This window comes from Sinohyriopsis cumingii, chromosome 17, assembly GCF_028554795.1.
Source record: "Sinohyriopsis cumingii isolate HCF-2022 chromosome 17, ASM2855479v2, whole genome shotgun sequence".
NCBI lineage: Eukaryota > Metazoa > Mollusca > Bivalvia > Unionida > Unionidae > Sinohyriopsis > Sinohyriopsis cumingii.
Genome location: NC_142977.1, coordinates 111,344,467 through 111,364,224, shown reverse-complemented (window position 1 = coordinate 111,364,224; position 19,758 = coordinate 111,344,467). Strand labels below are relative to the sequence as shown.

At 36.3% G+C, this 19,758-nt stretch overlaps 1 protein-coding gene across 3 annotated transcripts in view; it reads right to left on the bottom strand.

Moving 5' to 3' along the window:
• Positions 1 to 172: 172 nt before the first annotated feature.
• Positions 173 to 19,758, bottom strand: part of LOC149779671 (uncharacterized) — a 57,299-nt gene continuing 37,713 nt past the window's right edge. For 2 of the 3 annotated variants that reach the window (XM_089940493.1, XM_089940494.1), the window contains exon 8: positions 173 to 18,388. In XM_089940493.1, coding sequence (XP_089796619.1) covers positions 13,392 to 18,388 — 4,997 coding nt within the window. In that variant the 3' untranslated portion in view covers positions 173 to 13,391. The remainder of the gene's footprint in view (positions 18,389 to 19,758) is intronic. The other variant, XM_089940495.1, reaches the window with a different exon arrangement.

The window sequence follows — 19,758 nt, the reverse complement described above, 5'->3', positions numbered from 1 at the left end:
ATTTTTCTTCAAATTGATTAAATCAATACACACTTATGATTTAAACATAAAAGATGGTTTTAATGATAAAAGTAGAGCACTACAAACACATGGTTAGCTATGCCATTCATGCACAGGTTCACAGAAATTAATGTGGAATAGAAACTAAGCAAAATGATGAACCAACAAGACATAATTAAAATATTTTATTATATTTACAGTTGATCTAAGTTAATATTCTGCTTTAGTAACAGTACCATTGACCATAAACTCCTCTCTCTCTTGCTGGTCAGTTTGACTTTAAAACTCTCACTCTCTCATCCTTTGGTCAGTTTGACAACTTTTACCATCATTCATAAGTCCAGAGACATTGCAGGATGACACAAGTAAAAATCCTCTATGCTCATCATTTCAAAGATTTTAGCCCACATCTTGCTATGATGGTCCAGAGATATAGAGAGAGAGAGGGTGGGGGCTTTGGACATTTTCATATTTAATTGATAATAATTGATGTTTAGTACATTATAGTATGTTTAAGAAACAACAACAAAACATGAAATACATCATAGTATGTGTACCACGTAACCGAGAAATTTACCATATAATGTTGACATGGTTTGCAACTTTGTATCTTTGATAAACACTAGATAAATCTCAAGGAAAGTGCACTCATATTGTTACGACAAACCATATTCTTGTAGGTTACCAGGAGTAATTTATATTTCAAGGTTTTAATCTAGCCAAATTCCTTTTCTCTCGCGCTCTACATTTCTGCCTAGTTTGTCCGTTATTCATGAGAGGGGAGGGGGGAACAGAAAGCAGAAAGGATTGTGATGAAAATGTGTACTATATTGATTTCATTTAGAAAAAGAGGATTATTAATACTTTTTGTCGTTATTTTCATATGTCACTAATGATTAATGTATGGAAATTGATCATTGATCAAAAATCAACTGCAGACGTTCGCGAGAATGTTTATATATGTATTTATTGCGCCATGGGCAGATCACGATTTGGTATACCAATAGTTTTGGTATATCAAATTGCTTTATACCAACACTTTAAATGCCATGTTATTTTGATGTATATGGTGTGTATAGATGCACAAATCAATTTCATAATTTGTTTTTAAAAATTTACATTTAAAAAAAAATCTTTTAATCTTTTTTTACCCAGGAGGAAAAAAGAGCTTACGATAGGCAGCAAAAAAACAGGGATGGTTGACAAACCGGAAACATACTTCTGCCTTATAATATTATTCTTGGAAGAATGGTAAAAGAAAATAAGTTTGCCACACACAAAAAAACAAACTTATTCTATTCAGTTTTCTAATGTAATTATGTTCATCGGGTACCAATCAGTATTTATACAGTTATATTTTTGGCAAATTTTCAAGTTGTTTTTAGTACTCTTCCTACATTATTTTATTTGGGTGTGCCTTCCAGCTATAGTTCTTTATAATTCAAAGCTCGTGCTTGGGTTTAAAGTCATATTTCAGCACAAGATTGGCTATACATGGCAGCCAGTATGAATGGTGGAAGAACCCAGGAAAACCCCCGAAAGAATCACTGACCCACATGAAGCTAGTGGCAAGCTTTCTCATGCACCCACATTGCCCAAGCCCAAGACTTGAACCCATGAAGACAGAGGTGAGATGAAGTGATCCCTAACAGTGATTGCTTTAGACAACTTGGGCATTCGGGACCCCCAGCTCCATGATGAATCTTACAAAAATATACCCAAGGGAATACAACAAGTAATGCTCGAGCAAATAATTTTTTTTAAAGTTACAAAAAGGTCCAGGGCCTTTATTTGTAACAGTCCCAATATGCTATCATTTCAGCCCATGACACTTCAGAACCCACTGAGATGCAATGCACCAGTGTCAATATGCATTCATGTTTCTTGCTATCCTTTAAATATTAATCTATTATATAAACACCTGTCACCAAAGTTTTTTATATTGCTGAATTGTATTTCCCAATGGATGAGATGGGGTGAAGATATAATATACAATTTCCTATGGCATTTTAAGAGTCTGTTATTAGTTTAATATACAATTTCCTATGGCATTTTAAGAGTCTGTTATTAGTTTAATATACAATTTCCTATGGCATTTTAAGAGTCTGTTATTAGTTTAATATACAATTTCCTATGACATTTTAAGAGTCTGTTATTAGTTTTTGTTGTAGTAGAAGCATATGTGTTTACCCCCAAAGGAGTTTTTTGAGGTCAACCAATTTCTTGGAAGAATAGGTTATTTTGTGGGTTTTTTTTATACATAAATCAGAGCAAGAAAGTATTTTGAAGGCTTTAAAAGAAATGGTTCTAAATTTAAATTTAAGGCCTGACCCACCCTCCCAGTTAGATGGTAGGTCCCTAGTGCGTGCTATACTACCCACAGGTCACTAGCAGCAGAATAACTATTGGCAGTTTGATAGAGCATGGTTTATATAATCAAGGTCACTTACTTTGGTATGCTTTGAACTCTATATATGGTCAAAGACTGTGATGGATGCATCTGGAATAACATGCCACATAAAGCAGGCACTAATCAGTATGTACATGTTGTAACACAGGGGACATAACTGATCATATCTCATTTTTGGTTGAAAATTGGCCAGGAAACAATAGTCATTCTGGGCCAACTCATTTATATTTCTGTAATGGTTAGTGATATTGACAATTTCAAGAGCTGCAAACCAGCAATCAGTTAGTGTCTTTGACTGGAAAAATGGCAGCAAAAAAGTTTTGTACAGTATACCTCTTGCTGCCAAATGACAGTGGAAAGAGTCACCATCTCTGGATAAAGGACCTCAGCTACTGGAGTTACAAGTTACAAGTATAATGGCCACAAGATATCCTGTCTGCTGCCAGTGTCTCCATGTTTTCAGTTACAAAAGACTCATAGTCACAAAAAAAAGTGTATTCTTACTTGAGTCAGGAAACAACAATCTATTCTTAAAGAACCACCTCTCCCAAGTCTAATGGTTCCAGGAATAACAATAATATATACAGGGTGCAAAAAGCTTGTAACCCTGAGCTGAAAGCAGAAATGTAATCCTGAGTCAGTCAGTCGTAAAATATAGGTCACATTGGCCTTCTTTTGCTGTATAGGTGTGATAATAACAGAGATGCATAAAAATCATTTAGTTGTTTGGTTCTAGCAGGATTTCTGCGTGAGAAATAAACTTCAAGCACCAGATTTAATCAAAGTCAGTGAAGCATGAAATAAGGGTCACAGTGATACACATGTATACCTTTGTGATTATGGTGTAATAATCATCAGAATGCATCCCACCACCAAGTTTGATGATTCCAGGTCTAACAATATGTTTACATGTTTGAGTAAAGCCTCTGTGTAGGTTTTCAACCACCCTTTTGGGAAAAGGCAGAGATAAAGTGCATTTTTTTTTTATTTTTTTTTTTTAAGTAGGGAACATCAGACATAGCGAAGCTTTTCTCTACTTGCATATCTGCTCCTTCAGTCCAGAAAATTTAAATAGCTGATTGTGCAAATTGGGTCACTAGGCCTTTGGTTAAAATTTTTTCTAATACTATTCATTCAAACTGTTAGATACTGGTTTCTGTATTTGTGTCACCCTCCACATCGAATGGCACAGCAGCATCATTTGTTCAACAGTAAAAGATTTTGATGCTTTCCAACCAATCATTTCAAAGCATTTCTATTTTTAACTACTGTAGCCATATTTGATGGCAAATCAGTATAATTTTATATAAAATTGAAAGCTCTTCATTCCAAGATGATTTTTGTAAATTTTGGTCAAATCCTTTGGAGCAGTCATTTAAAGGTTTTTCTACTTTTAGTAACAGCTGCAAACATTTGATAGCAGATTCACATCATTTGTGCAAATTGAAAGCCCTACATGCCAGAATGCTCTGAAAGCCCTACATGCCAGAATGCTCTGCAAATCTGAAAGCCCTACATCCCAGAATGCTCTGCAAATTTGAAAGCCCTACATGCCAGAATGCTCTGCTAATTTGGTTGAAATATGATCACTGAATTTAAGTAGTTTAAAATGGTAAATGTTGATGTACGATTGACAGTTCATGCTGGAGGCAGGGCCATACTGTAAGCTTAATTCGGTAAATGTTGATGTACAAATAACAGTTCATGCTGGAGGCAGGGCCATACTGTAAGCTCACTTGATCTTACAGCCAGATTACCAAAGGTCAAGTGAACTAAAAATAAGGACACAAGAAGACAATATTAGTTTAAAACTGGCAATGTATTAATCAAGGCAGAAAGGAAGAATACAACTATTTATGACTGTACATCATGCTGAAAAATGAATATTCTCATACTTTTCAAACTAGTGCAAACTTCACACAAATGCCTGCACATTTCATTACCTTCCAATGACAGCACTGATGCCATGTCACAGGCCCAAGTATTAAATATATTCTGGGCCTGAGTATTATTCTCTTCTGGAATCAAGTCTTTAGCATTTCATATATTCATGATAATAAAAAAAAAGTGAATTGCACATTATTTGCCATGCCATATCTAATAGTTCTCTATGTAGATAACTGAATTTTTGTGCAGAAACAATTTTTCTTCTTTCAGTCAAAAAGACCTTGACTTTTCACCACTGCAATCAATAGGCTTCTTCCTTATCCCAAGTACAAGCTAACCACAAAGTTTACTCTGGGTATGTGATGAAGTAGTACTAACGTTATTTTGCAGAAACCATTTTTTTTCTTCAGTTATTGTGACCTTTGAATCCAAAATTGATCTCCCACCTTTATCCTAGGTGTGAACCATCCATAAAGTTTCATTTTTTGAAGTACGAATTGCAGAACTTAAGTTACTGTACACAAACAGTTTTAGTCTCTTAGTCAAGGTCACTGACCTTGACTGACTCTTCCCTGCTGCAATGGTATTCCATCCAAAGTTTGGTAACCACAGAAGATGGTGAATTCAAGGTAATGTATAGAAAGCATTTGTCTTCTTTCAGTCTGAATGACACTGAACCTTTAGAGCTGAAAATTAATAGGATTCTTCCATTGCATGCCAATGACAAAGTTAACCATAGATCAGCGCTGTCCAACCTGTGGCCCACTGGCTGATTTTAAATGGCCCTCCAGAGCTCGAGCAATTTTTTGTGCATTTATGTAAAAAAAAAGTCCATGGCCTACTTTCACAGTATATCTTCTTAACCAGGTAAAAAAATTTTGAATAATTTTTTTTTATAGTCGTTGCTTCTAAGTTTTCTGCTGTGGCCTTCGGCTTCAAGAAAAAAGGTTTAGTGGCCCATGGTGTCAAAAAGGTTGGAAAGCACTGCTGTAGATGGTGGAAAACTTACGTTACTGCATGGATACTATCTGTAGTCTTCCAGTCATGGTGACCTTGACCTTTGACCTTAAAAATTAATTCACTATTTCCTTACCCCAAGTGCAAGTCATCCACAATGTTTGGTAACTATATATGTCGGGAAGCTCTAATTATTGTGCAGAAACAGTTTCTTCTTGCAGTTAGCAACCTTGACCTTTGGATTCTGAAATTGATAGGTTTCTCCCGTAACCCACGTGTAAAATATCAACAAATTTGGTAATTGTAGAGCACAAATTGTTGTACATGTACCTTTTTCTTTTGGTCAGTGACAATGACCTTTCAGCTCACAATCGATTGTATTCTCCCTTACCCCCAATGTAAGCTATCTACAAAGTTTGGTGACTGTTGACACTCGTTCTTATGCAGAAACTTGGTCGATAACAGGCAGACAGACAACATAATAAGCTGTCTTAAAAATGAACTATGACTACTCTGACTCGATTACTAATGAACAAAAAGATAGTTCTAATTCGTCTTTTTGTGATTACGAGATTAATTTAAATCATTCACATAACTTATTCTGTTTTAAATTGTGATATTTACTAACAAAGAAACATCAATTCACATTGACTGATTGCATAATAACGTTCTGGTCTGAATATGACTAGCCTAAATCAAACCAAAAGGAAGAAAAATAATTTTACAAAATTAAAAATACACAAATGAATGTAACGACATTGTAGGTATAAGCATAGCAGCAGTTTAAAAATCTGCCCATGAAATCAATGCGTTTTACAGTCGTGACAATACATTTTGGATAGCATGCAAAAGCGTATATACTTTTTACTTAAACAGATCAATCAGCACTCCAAATGTATTACATTTCATTCATTACAGCATGATAGTTAAAAATTCTCAAATCGGCAGCATAATTCACATGAAGTAGCCTAGATTATTGGTTTCAAGATCTCCAAAATGATGTACTAATTTACAAACACGTTTCAAGATTCCACTGCTGATGTATTGACTTATTCATGCACACGTATTTCAAGATTCCACTGCTAATGTATTGACTTATTCATGCACTACTTGTGTGCAATATTTGCAAAGATGGGTTAAATGACGGTTCCATCATTTCTTTCTCGAGTTGTATTTTTTTTCTTCAGATCCATTTGTTATTATAAGAAATTGAAGGACACATTTTACAGGATCTGTGAAGTCAGGAAGCATGAAAATTAATAACTACAGCCATTATTATACATGTACTTTGTAATGTGTAATCTATAATCTATTTTCATGCTTCATGATTTAAGTTGTTATTGCTGCTCAAGAAAATTTGTAGAATGATTGTGATACACTTTCATATTGTCAGCTGATACCCTGAATATTCAAATTAAAATTGTCTATTAGATACATAGAAGCTGGACTAAGTTCCAAAATTACATACAATAGTGTACCCTTAAAAAATTATTTAAAAAATTAAAATAGTTCAGAGACAGCAAAGGATCAGTTTTTCATATAATCTAATGATCCTGTTAGAGTGAAAAGTGAGTAGCCACATATGCAAACATAAGAGGAAAATGGACATCATAGCTATTTCTAAAGAAATTTGTGACAAAAATAATAAAGAAAATGGTACTCGCACATCAAGTACTTGGTGTTTGATCCCTTGGCCCTGATTTTAGCAGTAACAGCCTATGGTCAGAAGGTTATGACTGATTGAGAGTATCAGATATCTGGAAAAACATTAATCAGGTCTAGATTATATAATTTCATATAGTCTTCTTTTCAAACTTGGATTAATTCCTTTGCCATATATCCTCAATAATGCTGAGTTTGTGTCTGGGTATTGGACAGTTTGCCATATATCCTCAATAATGCTGAGTTTGTGTCTGGGTATTGGAGAGTTTGCCATATATCCTCAATAATGCTTAGTTTGTGTCTGGGTATTGGACAGTTTGTCATATATCCTCAATAATGCTGAGTTTGTGTCTGGGTATTGGAGAGTTTGCCATATATCCTCAATAATGCTTAGTTTGTGTCTGGGTATTGGACAGTTTGCCATATATCCTCAATAATGCTGAGTTTGTGTCTGGGTATTGGAGAGTTTGCCATATATCCTCAATAATGCTTAGTTTGTGTCTGGGTATTGGACAGTTTGCCATATATCCTCAATAATGCTGAGTTTGTGTCTGGGTCTTGAAATGTTTGCCATATATCCTCAATTATGCTGAGTTTGTGTCTGCATCTTGGACAGTTTGCCATATATCCTCAATAATGCGGAGTTTGTGTCTGGGTCTTGAAAAGTTTGCCATATATCCTCAATTATGCTGAGTTTGTGTCTGGGTATTGGAGAGTTTGCCATACATCCTCAATAATGCTTAGTTTGTGTCTGGGTCTTGGACAGTCTGCCATATATCCTCAATAATGCTGAGTTTGTGACTGGGTCTTGGACAGTTTTGATAATGATTATGTATTTTATCATTTTTCAACTATTTTGTCTTCCTAAAAATTTCGTCCAAACAATTATCTACCTGGAAGGTGCATTCCCTATTTGGGAACTCTGACATAAACTCTCCCAAAATTTTCATCAAATATATTAATACACTTGTAATACACTTCCTACAAATAATTCTAAATGGCATCTTGTTGCAACTCATCAGGTTTTCTCAGAACACAAACTTTTTTATCTTTACCCGAAGCAATTTTTGTTTCATTAATTCTGGCTATTTAGTTTTCAAATGTCCATTTTTGTTCTAATTTAGATCATAACATATGCAATTAATTCTTATATGTTGCAATCAACACTACAAAAAAGTACATGATCACTCCCTTTTTCTCATTCTGGTCTCCCACTTTAAACATTTTCAAAAGTTTATGAATTTAGAATTTGGTATCCCAGTTATTTCAAATATTTCCTCGTACACGAAATTTCTTGGTTAAATGAATATTCATCTGCTTCTGACCATCTGTCAAGTACTTGCCATGAAGTGCCTATCATCTGTAAGTACTTGCCATGAAGTGCCTACCATCTGTTAAGTTCTTGCCATGAAGTGCCTACCATCTGTCAAGTACTTGCCATGGAGTGCCTACCATCTGTTAAGTTCTTGCCATGAAGTGCCTACCATCTGTCAAGTACTTGCCATGAAGTGCCTACCATCTGTTAAGTACTTGCCATGGAGTGCCTACCATCTGTCAAGTACTTGCCATGAAGAGCTTTGTTTTGTTTACATCACGAGGGACATCTAAAAAAAAAAACACTTCCTACCAATTTACAATTTCAAACCACACTCAAGATTGCTGAATAGTGATCCATTTATAATTAGACTTGTGGAGTAATTCTTTATATGCTGTGACAATTTGTAATAAATTTTCATTAAAATGTTGACTCTACTTACCCTGGTGGCTACTCATTTTTAACCTAGTATGTGTAAGCTCATTTAGAGAAAAATATGATGGATAATTACAATTTTCATTACAACTGAATGTAACAACCCAAACAAATTACAAAAATGGCATTAATTCAACTATCAAACTGTTAACTAAGACACTAAAAGTTGCAACAAAAATCCAACTTGCAAATGATGTCACAATAAACTGAAAATTTAGCTGCAACTCAGATTTTGTGAACTGATCATGAATGAACAGCTATTTCATATAATCATTTATACTGCAATCAAACTTAAATTTCACATTATTGTTAGCCATAGCTCCTATTTCTACATGAAAAAGTAATTTTAAATTTATATGTGATTGGATTGATGGATAGATATATGCAATAATACAATGTATTTATTACAAAGTTACAAATTCTTGTACAATCCAAGAAACATGATAAGAATTCTATGTCTTTCTTGCTTTCCAACCCAATAAAGAAAGAAAGAAAAACGTTCATACTAACCACTAACAATGCACGACAGTCAGTGGGAGTGTTGGAATGAATGGATACACTGGGCAAAGCTTCCTGCTTCATCAGTACAAGTATGATAGCCGTAAGATTTTGGGTTTATGACCATACTGAAAATCATACGGGTTTTCAAATGACATTTTGCAACAAGGATCTATAAGGTGTACTGATATGTAATAGCAGTCATTCTACTGTCTACATATAATGGCATCTCTATCAGGGTTTTTGACTTGTGAACCAAATCTTAACCATTGTTGATGCTAATGCTGTCACCTACATCACCACTGTAAAGAGCGACACCTGTGCATCTCTTTTGCAAAAGCAAGGGAGACAACAAAACATCAAGATCACCTATTTAAATGTACATGCTAAAATGCAGCAACTTTCAACTTGAAATATAAATTCAAATTTTTTACATCAGACAAATATATAACAATGATTAACATCTAAGTCGACTTAAAACATAATGTCATGAATATGATATTCTAACACAACAGCTCATTAATACATTTTTTCACTGGTTGAACACAAAAATCTGTGGCAGTAAAAGCCACAATGTACTGTATGAAACTTCCAATGCAATGTCAAGACTCTCTCTGGTGTGACTATGATGAAGTGCCACAGAATGACTGATGTCATGACTACGTGATGAAGTGACATAAAGAATTCATTGTTTGCTATTATTTGTACAGCAATTTCTAAAATGTTTTAAGATTGGAATTGCAGTATTGTTCATGAGGGTTTGAGAATGTTAATGGTGTTTTTACTGTTGGAGATTTACCACTTCCTCTGATGCATTGCCAGTAAAAATTGATTTGCAGCTGTTAAAACCCATCAACGTATGAAATCCTCAAATAATACCAGTCATCGATTCGAGTGGAATGGTGCTTTTACTATTGAAAATATTCGTTTTCCTAGCTTCATTGAGGCATCTTTGCCAAAACTCAACCAGCAAATAGTACAACCACCATTACCTTCCTAAATCAGCATACAAGGCTATCATCCATGTTGAGCCGTTTCTAAAAAGGTGAACTTACATGACAATATGAGAGGAAAGTAAAAATGTGTAATTTACAATATATGCAAGAATACAAGTGCAAAATAATCAGCTGAATAAAATTATACACAATCCACAATAACAATATTTACAGCATATTAAATGGTAAAATTACATATGACAAGTGCATCAATGCTTTCCTTGTGTACAAATGCTTTGTTCACTTTTTAAGAAATTTAAATACACTTGAAATGTACATGTATGTACCCATATTTTTCCTTCAATGTAATGCCCAAGCTTCTGCAAATTCTAAAATCACACAAGGTTCATTGTACCTGATCATATGATCACCTATGAATACAACCAATTACAAAGTGTCTTGACCCTTCCATACTGTCAAAATATGTTGTTATATTCAGCTAAGTGATGCTACATGCAAGTTATCAGTTGAAACAAAAAAAAACTTGACAAACCATTTTTAAAAGAATTTCAACCAAATTAAAAAGAAGCATTTATACAAACATTGGAAAATGTTTAACAAAAACGATATTCATAAAAGCACCCAAGAATTCCTGCACAATCATTATGAAGAAAAAGCATATTTTAAATGATTAATTTGATTGGTTTTCAAATCCAAGGACTTTAAATGGAGTTAAAATTGGGGTGTGCAGCTAGAACATGCAACATGCTAAGACAACAACTGAATAAGGCTAATAAATAAGTGGTTCTACTCAAAAGTCTAAAAATATTAATAATATTAATATAGAACATCACCAGTTCCAATTCATATTTTTCATTACTGACTGATTTGACTTGGGCAATCATCGGCTTTACCAAAACATTGTTTTATTCTCACTTAATTAAATTCCTTTTCTAAGTAATCTGAAATAAATGTATTACTTATTAATACATATGCAAGAATGCTAAACACATTGACTTACTTCATGTTAATATGAACAACCATTGCATGAGATTCCTCTCATTTGATTGGTCTACACAGAATTATTAACTGAAAATAGACCAATCAAATGGGTGGAGAATCCCATGTAGATGTAAACTCATATTCCCCTTACATTATTTTTGTGGTAGCAATGAAGGTGGATGAATTTGTTCAGTGCAATGCAGGAGATATGAAAGTAGATTATACTGGTTGCATTTAACCAATAAAAATGTATATATAAAAAATCCACTCTGTAAGTGAGATTGGTTTGATTTGTTGCTTTATAGTACAGTAGCACAAGTTGGTTATTTAAAGCCAATAGGACTGCAGTATCTAGCTCAAGGGCACATTGTGGCAACTGAAGTGAGCTGATCTGATAGTAGAATTCAACTCAAACCCTCTCAGTGTTAAGTCCAGCACACAAACCACCAAGCCACTGCAGCCCAGGCCTCTTATGACACAGAAAACATCAGGCCTATTATACACCATCAAACCCAAGGGGGTGGGGAAGGGTAGAGAGCATTATCTGCTGATATGATACTACCAAAGGTAAGCAAAATGACTGTCCATCTTTGCTTTTTCATGCTGTGCAAGGCACAATCAACAAAAGAATGTAAGCACTATCTAACATCCTGTAATGGTTTACCAACTTCAAATGTTTGTTGGACTCAATCTTGTATTTCTAACAAGCCTTTAAACTCAATAAAATCTCTCTTGTCCATATAGTACAAAATCCCCAAAATATATTGTGGCTACTAACATTTGTAAGGTATCATTCTAAACCATATTAAAGAACATCAGAAGAAACATTCTGATCAAAGTACAAAGCTGAATCTTGATGTATAATGGAGTAAAATCACTTTAAGCATGAACTCTGTTATTGTCAGATTTCTAATAAAAAGATCTTAATAACATTTTCAAAACCCATTACACAAACTTACAAAATTTGCATTGTATTAAATCAATTAAAGTCAAATCTTATATGAGATGACAACTTTAGTGATAAAGTGTTTTATTAATATAAATATCGCAGAAATACTTGACCTACTGTTGCAACAGCTTCGTAAAAACTTATTTGGTAACATTCAAGTCAAAACCGTCATCTTCCGATAATCAACAACAAAGCTAATATGTTGGTTTTAACAGTACTTTTATGCCATGTAAATTGGAGCAAGTGGCTTTTTCAAGGAGACACTGTGCAGATGGCCTGGGTGGGTTATGAACCTGCAACCCTAAGTTCAATGTGCAACCAAATGAGCTACCATGAATCCCTCACATGTTCAATAAATTAATTTTCAAACATGATTTAGTAGTTGTGAAAAAATTTACTCACACCAAAGCTTCCCTTTTAATTTTTTTAATTTATCAAAACACAACAGTTATTGATACTAGCTATGATAAATGATCATGATTTTTTAAAAAAAAATGATTGCTTTGAAGTGGAACACTATGATCCCAGGGATAGCTATTTGAAAAAACTGAATAGTTGTAAACTTTTAGGATGCATCCAATCAATTTTATAAGGTCATTTCATTTTATAGAATCATTTTTATTTTCATTTTTTCAGAACTTATCAACATAATATTCAAATAACAGAATCAACATTGTAGTTATTCCATGGTTAAATTGGGAAAAGACCAAATATTTGCATCAAGGCACTGTCGACAACCAGGTGTTCTAATAAGCAAAGCCACCTGGTTCTCCACAATAATGGAGAATAAATAATTTGATGTGTTCCATAAAAAAAATAGAATGTTTTATGATCAGATTTATCTAAGGGTTACAGGAAAAGCAGCTGTCATCAATTCCTGAAGACACTGATTTTGCTTAATCAGGCTCATTCATTTTGAAATAGTTATAAAATGAGTTTCACGTATATTACTACATATACTGGCATGGGATTGTATGGAATTTTCCCTTACTTGAAACAAAAGACTATTTATGTTTGACAGGAAATGGACCCAAAAATCCTTTCAAAAAGAATAAATGGGTTACTAGAAATAAAAAAGCAATTGGATAAGAAATTAAAATAATTTGTTTTGATTTCTGTTATCTTCTTAATTTCAGCAGGTGTACGTTCAGGACAAATAGAAAAAAAGCATGCATCGATTTTAGGATTTAAGTTACTGAAGCTGAAAATTGTACTAACTAGATACAAACTTATTCTACAGTTGTTGTTTTTTTTTCCACCATGTCCCTTGCATGTTACACTGAAACATTAAAATTTGATTTTTCCTTGAAGAACTCTATCAACAGAGATATATCTCCGACTTTACTCCGACTGCTGACTCTCCAGAACGATAACAATGGGTTGATCACTAGTGGCAGACTGGTACAGGTTTCTGAGTGCCTCAATTTTCTCCAACTCAGCTAAATCAACTGTTCCATCTTCTCCAATATTTATGCTGAAATTTTCTCCAATCTCTGTACCATCACCTGAATGGGCAAGGATCTGAATGTTCCCTTCACTGTCGGTATGAATATGTCCACCACTGACCTCCTGAGTGATGACTTCAATATGACCAGTTCCATCACCCTGACCTGCCTCAGCAAGGGCTTGCTTGATAACATCCGTTACAGTCTGTACTTCACTTTCGCTGATTGTATTGGAATAGACTGAATTAGTACCAGCAACAATTTCCTGCGTGTAAACCTCTTGACCGTCGGTATCTGTCGAAGCATTGGACATCTGCACTGTTTGAGTGGAACCCTCTTCAAAAGGTTGTGCAAAGACTTGAATGTGACCTGTAGAATCTCGTCTGGTGTGAACCTCAATGGCACCACTTGGAATCTCTATGCTTTCTGATTCCTCTTCCTCTTCAGAATCATCAGCCTCCTGTTTGATGTCCTCAGGATTTGTGAATGTCTGTATCACCTGTCCATGACTATTGACATATATCACTGATGATTTAAACTCCTTGCCAATAATTCTGGTTTTCTTCCAGCCCGTGACTTGCCCATCTTTCGGACCAATAAACTGAACAGTCTTTCCTCTGATCACACTGTGAACACTATTCATGTGTCTCTGGAGTTTGCTGTTTGTATAGAATGCCTTTGGACAAACATTGCATTGAAAAGGCCTTTCATTCTTGTGTGTCCTGATATGAGCTGCCAAGTGCTGGCGTTCAACAAAAGATTTTCCACAATCTGTGCATAAATGCGGTTTATTGCCAGTGTGGACATACATATGGCGACGGAGAAGCTCTTTGGAGACAAAACGTTTTCCACAAAATTTGCACCCAAATGGTTTTTCTCCAGTGTGCCGCCGCAAGTGCTCATTAAAATAACCTTTCTGTGTGAACCCATGCCCACAGTAACTGCAGATATATGGCTTAATCTTTGCATGGATGAAGGCATGTTGTCTATAGCAAGTTTTGGTACGGAATGACTTTCCACAATCTGTGCACGTGAATGGTCGGTCCCCTGAATGGATAGACATGTGTTCCTGCAAAGTGCGTTTTTCCATGTAACTACTGCCACAGATGTCACAGGTGAAGATGCTATCATCGGAGTGAACGTCCATATGCTCGACCAGTTTGCATGCAGTCTCATACTCCTCATCGCAGCGCGGGCAAAAATAAGGCAATTTCTGGTTCTCAAGAGTGATGTACTTAATCTGGTTTTCCTTCTGTTCCTCACCTCCCTCCTCGGTTTGTGTTGAAACATTCGTCTCATCTCCTTCTACACCATCAAGATCATCAGTTTCTGTAGATTTTTCATCCACTGACACATTGGGATTAACTTCTGCTAGTGTCATGTCATCAGTAATAACAACGGACTCCTCTACCTGCTGACTTCCTGAGATGAGCTTTTCAACATTCTCCTCACTCAAAACGACCTCCCCATCTATTTTTGCTGGAACAATCTTTTGTCTCCTACTTTCCCTGCAGTCAGAACAATTACAGAAAGCTTTACCTCTCTTCATTTTCCAAACATGAGCCAAGATATGTCTCTTTATTGTGGCTTTCTTTGTGTAGGTCTTCTTACAATTATCCCATGTACATTTGTACAGAACCAGCTCCCCCTTCGAATTTCGTTTTGGTGGCATGTGACGCATCTTGTGTGTACCCAGAGAACTACTGGTTTGAAACATCTTATGGCAATACTCGCACTCGAACTGACGATTTGGAAGATGAGTTTGCATATGTCTCTTCAATCGGTTCTTTACGTAGGTCATGTAGCCACAGACCTCACAAATCAATTTCTTTAGAGGGTAGAGATCAGCATTTTCTGGCATATGCTTGAAAATTCTGTGAGAGCGAAGAGAGCTCGATGTTTGATACCTTTTTCCACAGATGTCACAGGCAAAATTCCTTTCACTTTCATGAGTTTGCATATGTCTGGTTAAGCGATTTTTCAGAGAGAACCCTTTGCCACATATAGTGCAAAGATGCTCACGAACTGGTAAGCCATTTTCGTCAGTGATATGAATCTTCACATGCTTGGCAAGATCATCACTGTACATAAATCTCTTTCCACACGTAATACATGCATAATTTTTCTCACTTGTGTGTAGCCGCATGTGACGATACAGACTCTTTTTACTAAAGTATTTACGTTTACAAACTGTGCAACCATGCGTTCTGCTTCCCAGGTGAAGTGTCCGGTGAGAAATCAAATTTCTCTTCTCCATAAAGCGTCGATCACAGGTTTCACATTTGAAGATCTTCTCTGCTTCGTGATAGTCGACATGAAATCCAACTTCTTTCTTTGATTCAAACTTTTGTCCACACCGGACACAGTGAAACTCTCCCATATTGGGATGAGCACTCTTCAAATGCTTCCTTCTTGTATCGTAGCTGATAAATCTCAATTCACAAAGACCACACTGTAGATATCTATCAACCTCTTGACATTTAGATTCCTGGTGTTTATTCAACTCCTCTTCAGAGCTAAAGCCATGTCCACAGTTTCTGCACTGGCACTGAAAGATTAGATGATCCAACCTGTGGTCTAAATACACTTCCATATCATCAAATTCCTTGTCACAAATTTCGCAGACAACCTGATTTTCCACTTTCTTGTAACTGTAGTACATCAGTGTGTCCACATAGGCATGCTCACTCTTAATATGTCGCCTCAGTCTGTCTCGGCTGGTGAAGGCCTCATTGCAATACTTGCATCTGTGTTTTCTATTCTGAGGCTTATGAATCCTCTGGTGATGTGTAAGAGCAAGCTGAGAATTGAACCTTTTCTTGCAAATGTTACATATGATGCTTCTACCTATAACCTCTGAGGTACTAGTCCAATGTTTTTTCCTTATATGAGTCATCAGGGTAACATGAAAGTTGAAAATTCGCCCACACTCCAAACATTGGTGCTTTCGTTTTGGTTTTGGCGTGTCTGGTGATTCTTCGTCTTCTCCATCTTGACTGGATTCCTCACCATCACCCTGATCAATGGGAATGTCAACTTTTGGCTTCTCATCCTTGCCTCGGATATATATTGGCATGTCCTTCAAATCAACATTTTTATGTCTTCGTTTGACATGTTCCTTGAGGTAGTCCTTTCTACGGAAGAATCTGTCACAGTATGGACAGTCATATTCCTCCCCGTAATGCAGTAGTAAATGCCTCTGCAGTGTGAGAGGTCGGATGAATTCCTTTCCACAAATTTGACAGATGGGTTTTTCATCTGGTTCAACTTTAGGCATATTACTGTTTAGACTTCGTCTATGCTTTGTTCTAGTCTCACCAAATCTTTTTTTCATCCTGCGACTCTTTTTCTCACCATCACTTTTGCTTTCCTCTTCTTCGTTTTCCTTTCTTCCTGACTGATCTTCCTCATCCTCTTCATCTTCTGATGCTTCATAGTTTTCATCCCTGTCATCATCATATTCCTCCTCTTCCTCCTCATCCTCAATCTCATTAGCCAAAACCTCCTTTTTAAGCTTAATTTTCCTTCCTGACCTGCTGTGTATCTCTATTACTTCCTCCACCTCTACTGGCTCATCTTTCTTCACTTCAGCTTTGGGTTTACGCCCAACTTTGGCTTTTACTTTCTCTGGGTTAGCTTTTGGTTTCTTTGCCTCCTTTTCTTCTGTCTCATCTTCAGAATCTCTGAATCTCTTTGGAGGTCGTCCTGGTGTGTTTCTGCGGGGAGTTATTTCTTCCAGTTGCTTTTTCTTGGCAAGGGACTTCCTTTGTGCATTTTCTGCCGGATGACTCTTCATGTGCTGTTCCAGCAGATACTCTATGTGGAAACTTCTCTCACAAACCTCACACTGGTATTTGTAGACATTGCCACGACTGGTCCTTCGGTCACTTGACCCTGGAGGACTGAATGAACTTCCCACTTGAATCCTGAAGCTTGTGTCTCTTTTGTAACCCTTCTGGGTTACAGTCTCATCTTTCTCTTCTTCGGATTCAAAATCTGAATCTGAATCTTGGACTGAAACCCGTTTTCTTGGTCTTCCTCTTCCAGCTGGGGTTTTCCTTTCAACAGACTCCACTGATACTGAGGACTGATCCTTTCTTGGTCGACCTCTTCCTTTGGGTGTTTTGTTTTTCTCTGATGGTCCAGGCTCAGCTTCCTTTTCAATTTTTTTGGGTCTCCCTCTCCCACGTTTAGGAGTATCATCACCCTCTTTCTCAGCATCTATCCTACGAGTCTCTTTTTCTGCTGTTCCAGAGTCATCCTCTTTCTCTACTTTTCTTGGCCGTCCCCTGCCACGCTTGGGTGTATCATCACTCTTTTCAACTTTTTCATAAATTCTTGGTCGACCTCTCCCCTGTTTTGGAGTACTCTGTGCCACATTGGGGTCTTTTTCTGCTGTATTCTCTTTCTCCTTTTCTTCCTCTTCACTGGCTCTTTCCGATTTGACAGCATCTTTATCTTTAGTTTGCTCCTCTTCCTTTGAGCCATCTTGTGCCTTCCCAAGCCTTCTTTGACCTCTTCCCAGCTTTGGTGTTATCTTTTCACTTTCTGATGAACCTGTTTTGGGAGTATCATCTCCATCCCTTCCGTTTCTGGACTTTTTTCCAGACACAGGTGTACTGGAACTGGATGAATTTTCATCTTTTCCCATTCTAGGCCTCTTTCCAGGAACCAATGAGGGTCTTCCTCTCTTGGGTCTATTGTCATCATCTTCCTTTGATGTGGTCTCCCCTTCTTCTACAGCCTTTCTTTTGCCTCTTGTGGTTCTAGCTGCTGCTGAGGACTGTACTTTGTCTCCTCCTTGCTCCCCATCCCCATCCTCATCCTGCTCTGGTACTGGACTCTCTGCTTCTACTTCACCATCTGATTTCTTGGCAGCTGCAGTCTCAGCTGCTGTTACAAAAGAAATAAAAAGAAATAGAGAAACCATCTCCATAATGCAGTCATAATAATTCATGTAAGGATTCTTCATAGTATTTTTCACCTACGGTGTCTACCAGATTAAATCTCACATGTTATTACACACATATTATGTTTTTAAATTTATAATACAATAAATACGAATATGTTTATTACCTAAATAACAAAACAATGTGATGACAAATCAGCATGCCAATTATTTTTCTTTGGCTCATAGTATGTATTCTCTATATTCATGGGTTGATGTTGTAATCTGTCTCCTATTAAACTGTTAACTCTCATATGGTTCCACTGTCCTAGCATCACTTTCTATTCAAAACTACTTCATCTACATGCAGGACTTGTCAATGTTCAGAAAGGTATGAAACCCAAATAGATTTAAGTGTCTTTTCTTTTATAAAGTTTTAAGTAGATAACAATCATATTAATATTGTGCATGAATCAATTCTGCTTTATGTGTGTGTGATTTGGATTTTCAACGTGATTTAACAATGTTTCAGTCATATTGGCACGATGTCTGCAGTGTGACACTTTATAGAGATGTCTAGCACTGGGGCATTATGCTGCAGACATGTGACATGATGTCCCACTAAGTCACATTATCCTGACACTAGGCCAACCAGTCCTAGCACTAACCTCTCAATTCTGAGCACCAGGTGAGGTAGCTGCAAGTACCATTTTTGTAAGTTTTTGGTATGACTTGGCTGGGGTTTGAACCCACAACCTGCCACATCCAAGGCAGACACTTTAACCATTAGGCCACCAGAGCAGTCAGTTACAAAGTTCTAAGCAGATACAAAAATTGTACCAATACTGTGCATGAATCGGTACTGCTTTCCCTGGTTACCATTTGTAAGTTTAAATGAAAATGCCCTGAAGAAGAACTGGAATGAGAACATGTATTTTAAAAGTCAATAAACTCAACAAGATTGAGTTTACTGTCATGGTATGCACTCTGCTCAAGGTTCACTGTTTAGGAGGTACATATGTCATGATGTCGTCAGAACAAAACAGGTCTAGAACTAATGTAAATTTCATTGAGGCCAGAAGGACTAATAAATTGAGAAATTTTGTTTTTGTAAGGTTTGGGATAAGAACAAGTCATTAAATTTAATCTTCTGTAAGGCTTTCACTTTGGAAAGAGAACTGAAAAAGGTAATCCAACTTGTTTTAGAGGTTTCAGTGTAGTTCAAAATTTTTAGTATGGCCGTAACTTTTGTGTTAACAATGGAGGCTTTATCTGGTAATCTGCATGAGATGGTGCCATGTGGTTCTGCATTAACAATTGCGACCTCCATCTACGGTCCAGATTTAGACATGGATTCATTGCCACGAAAATAAGA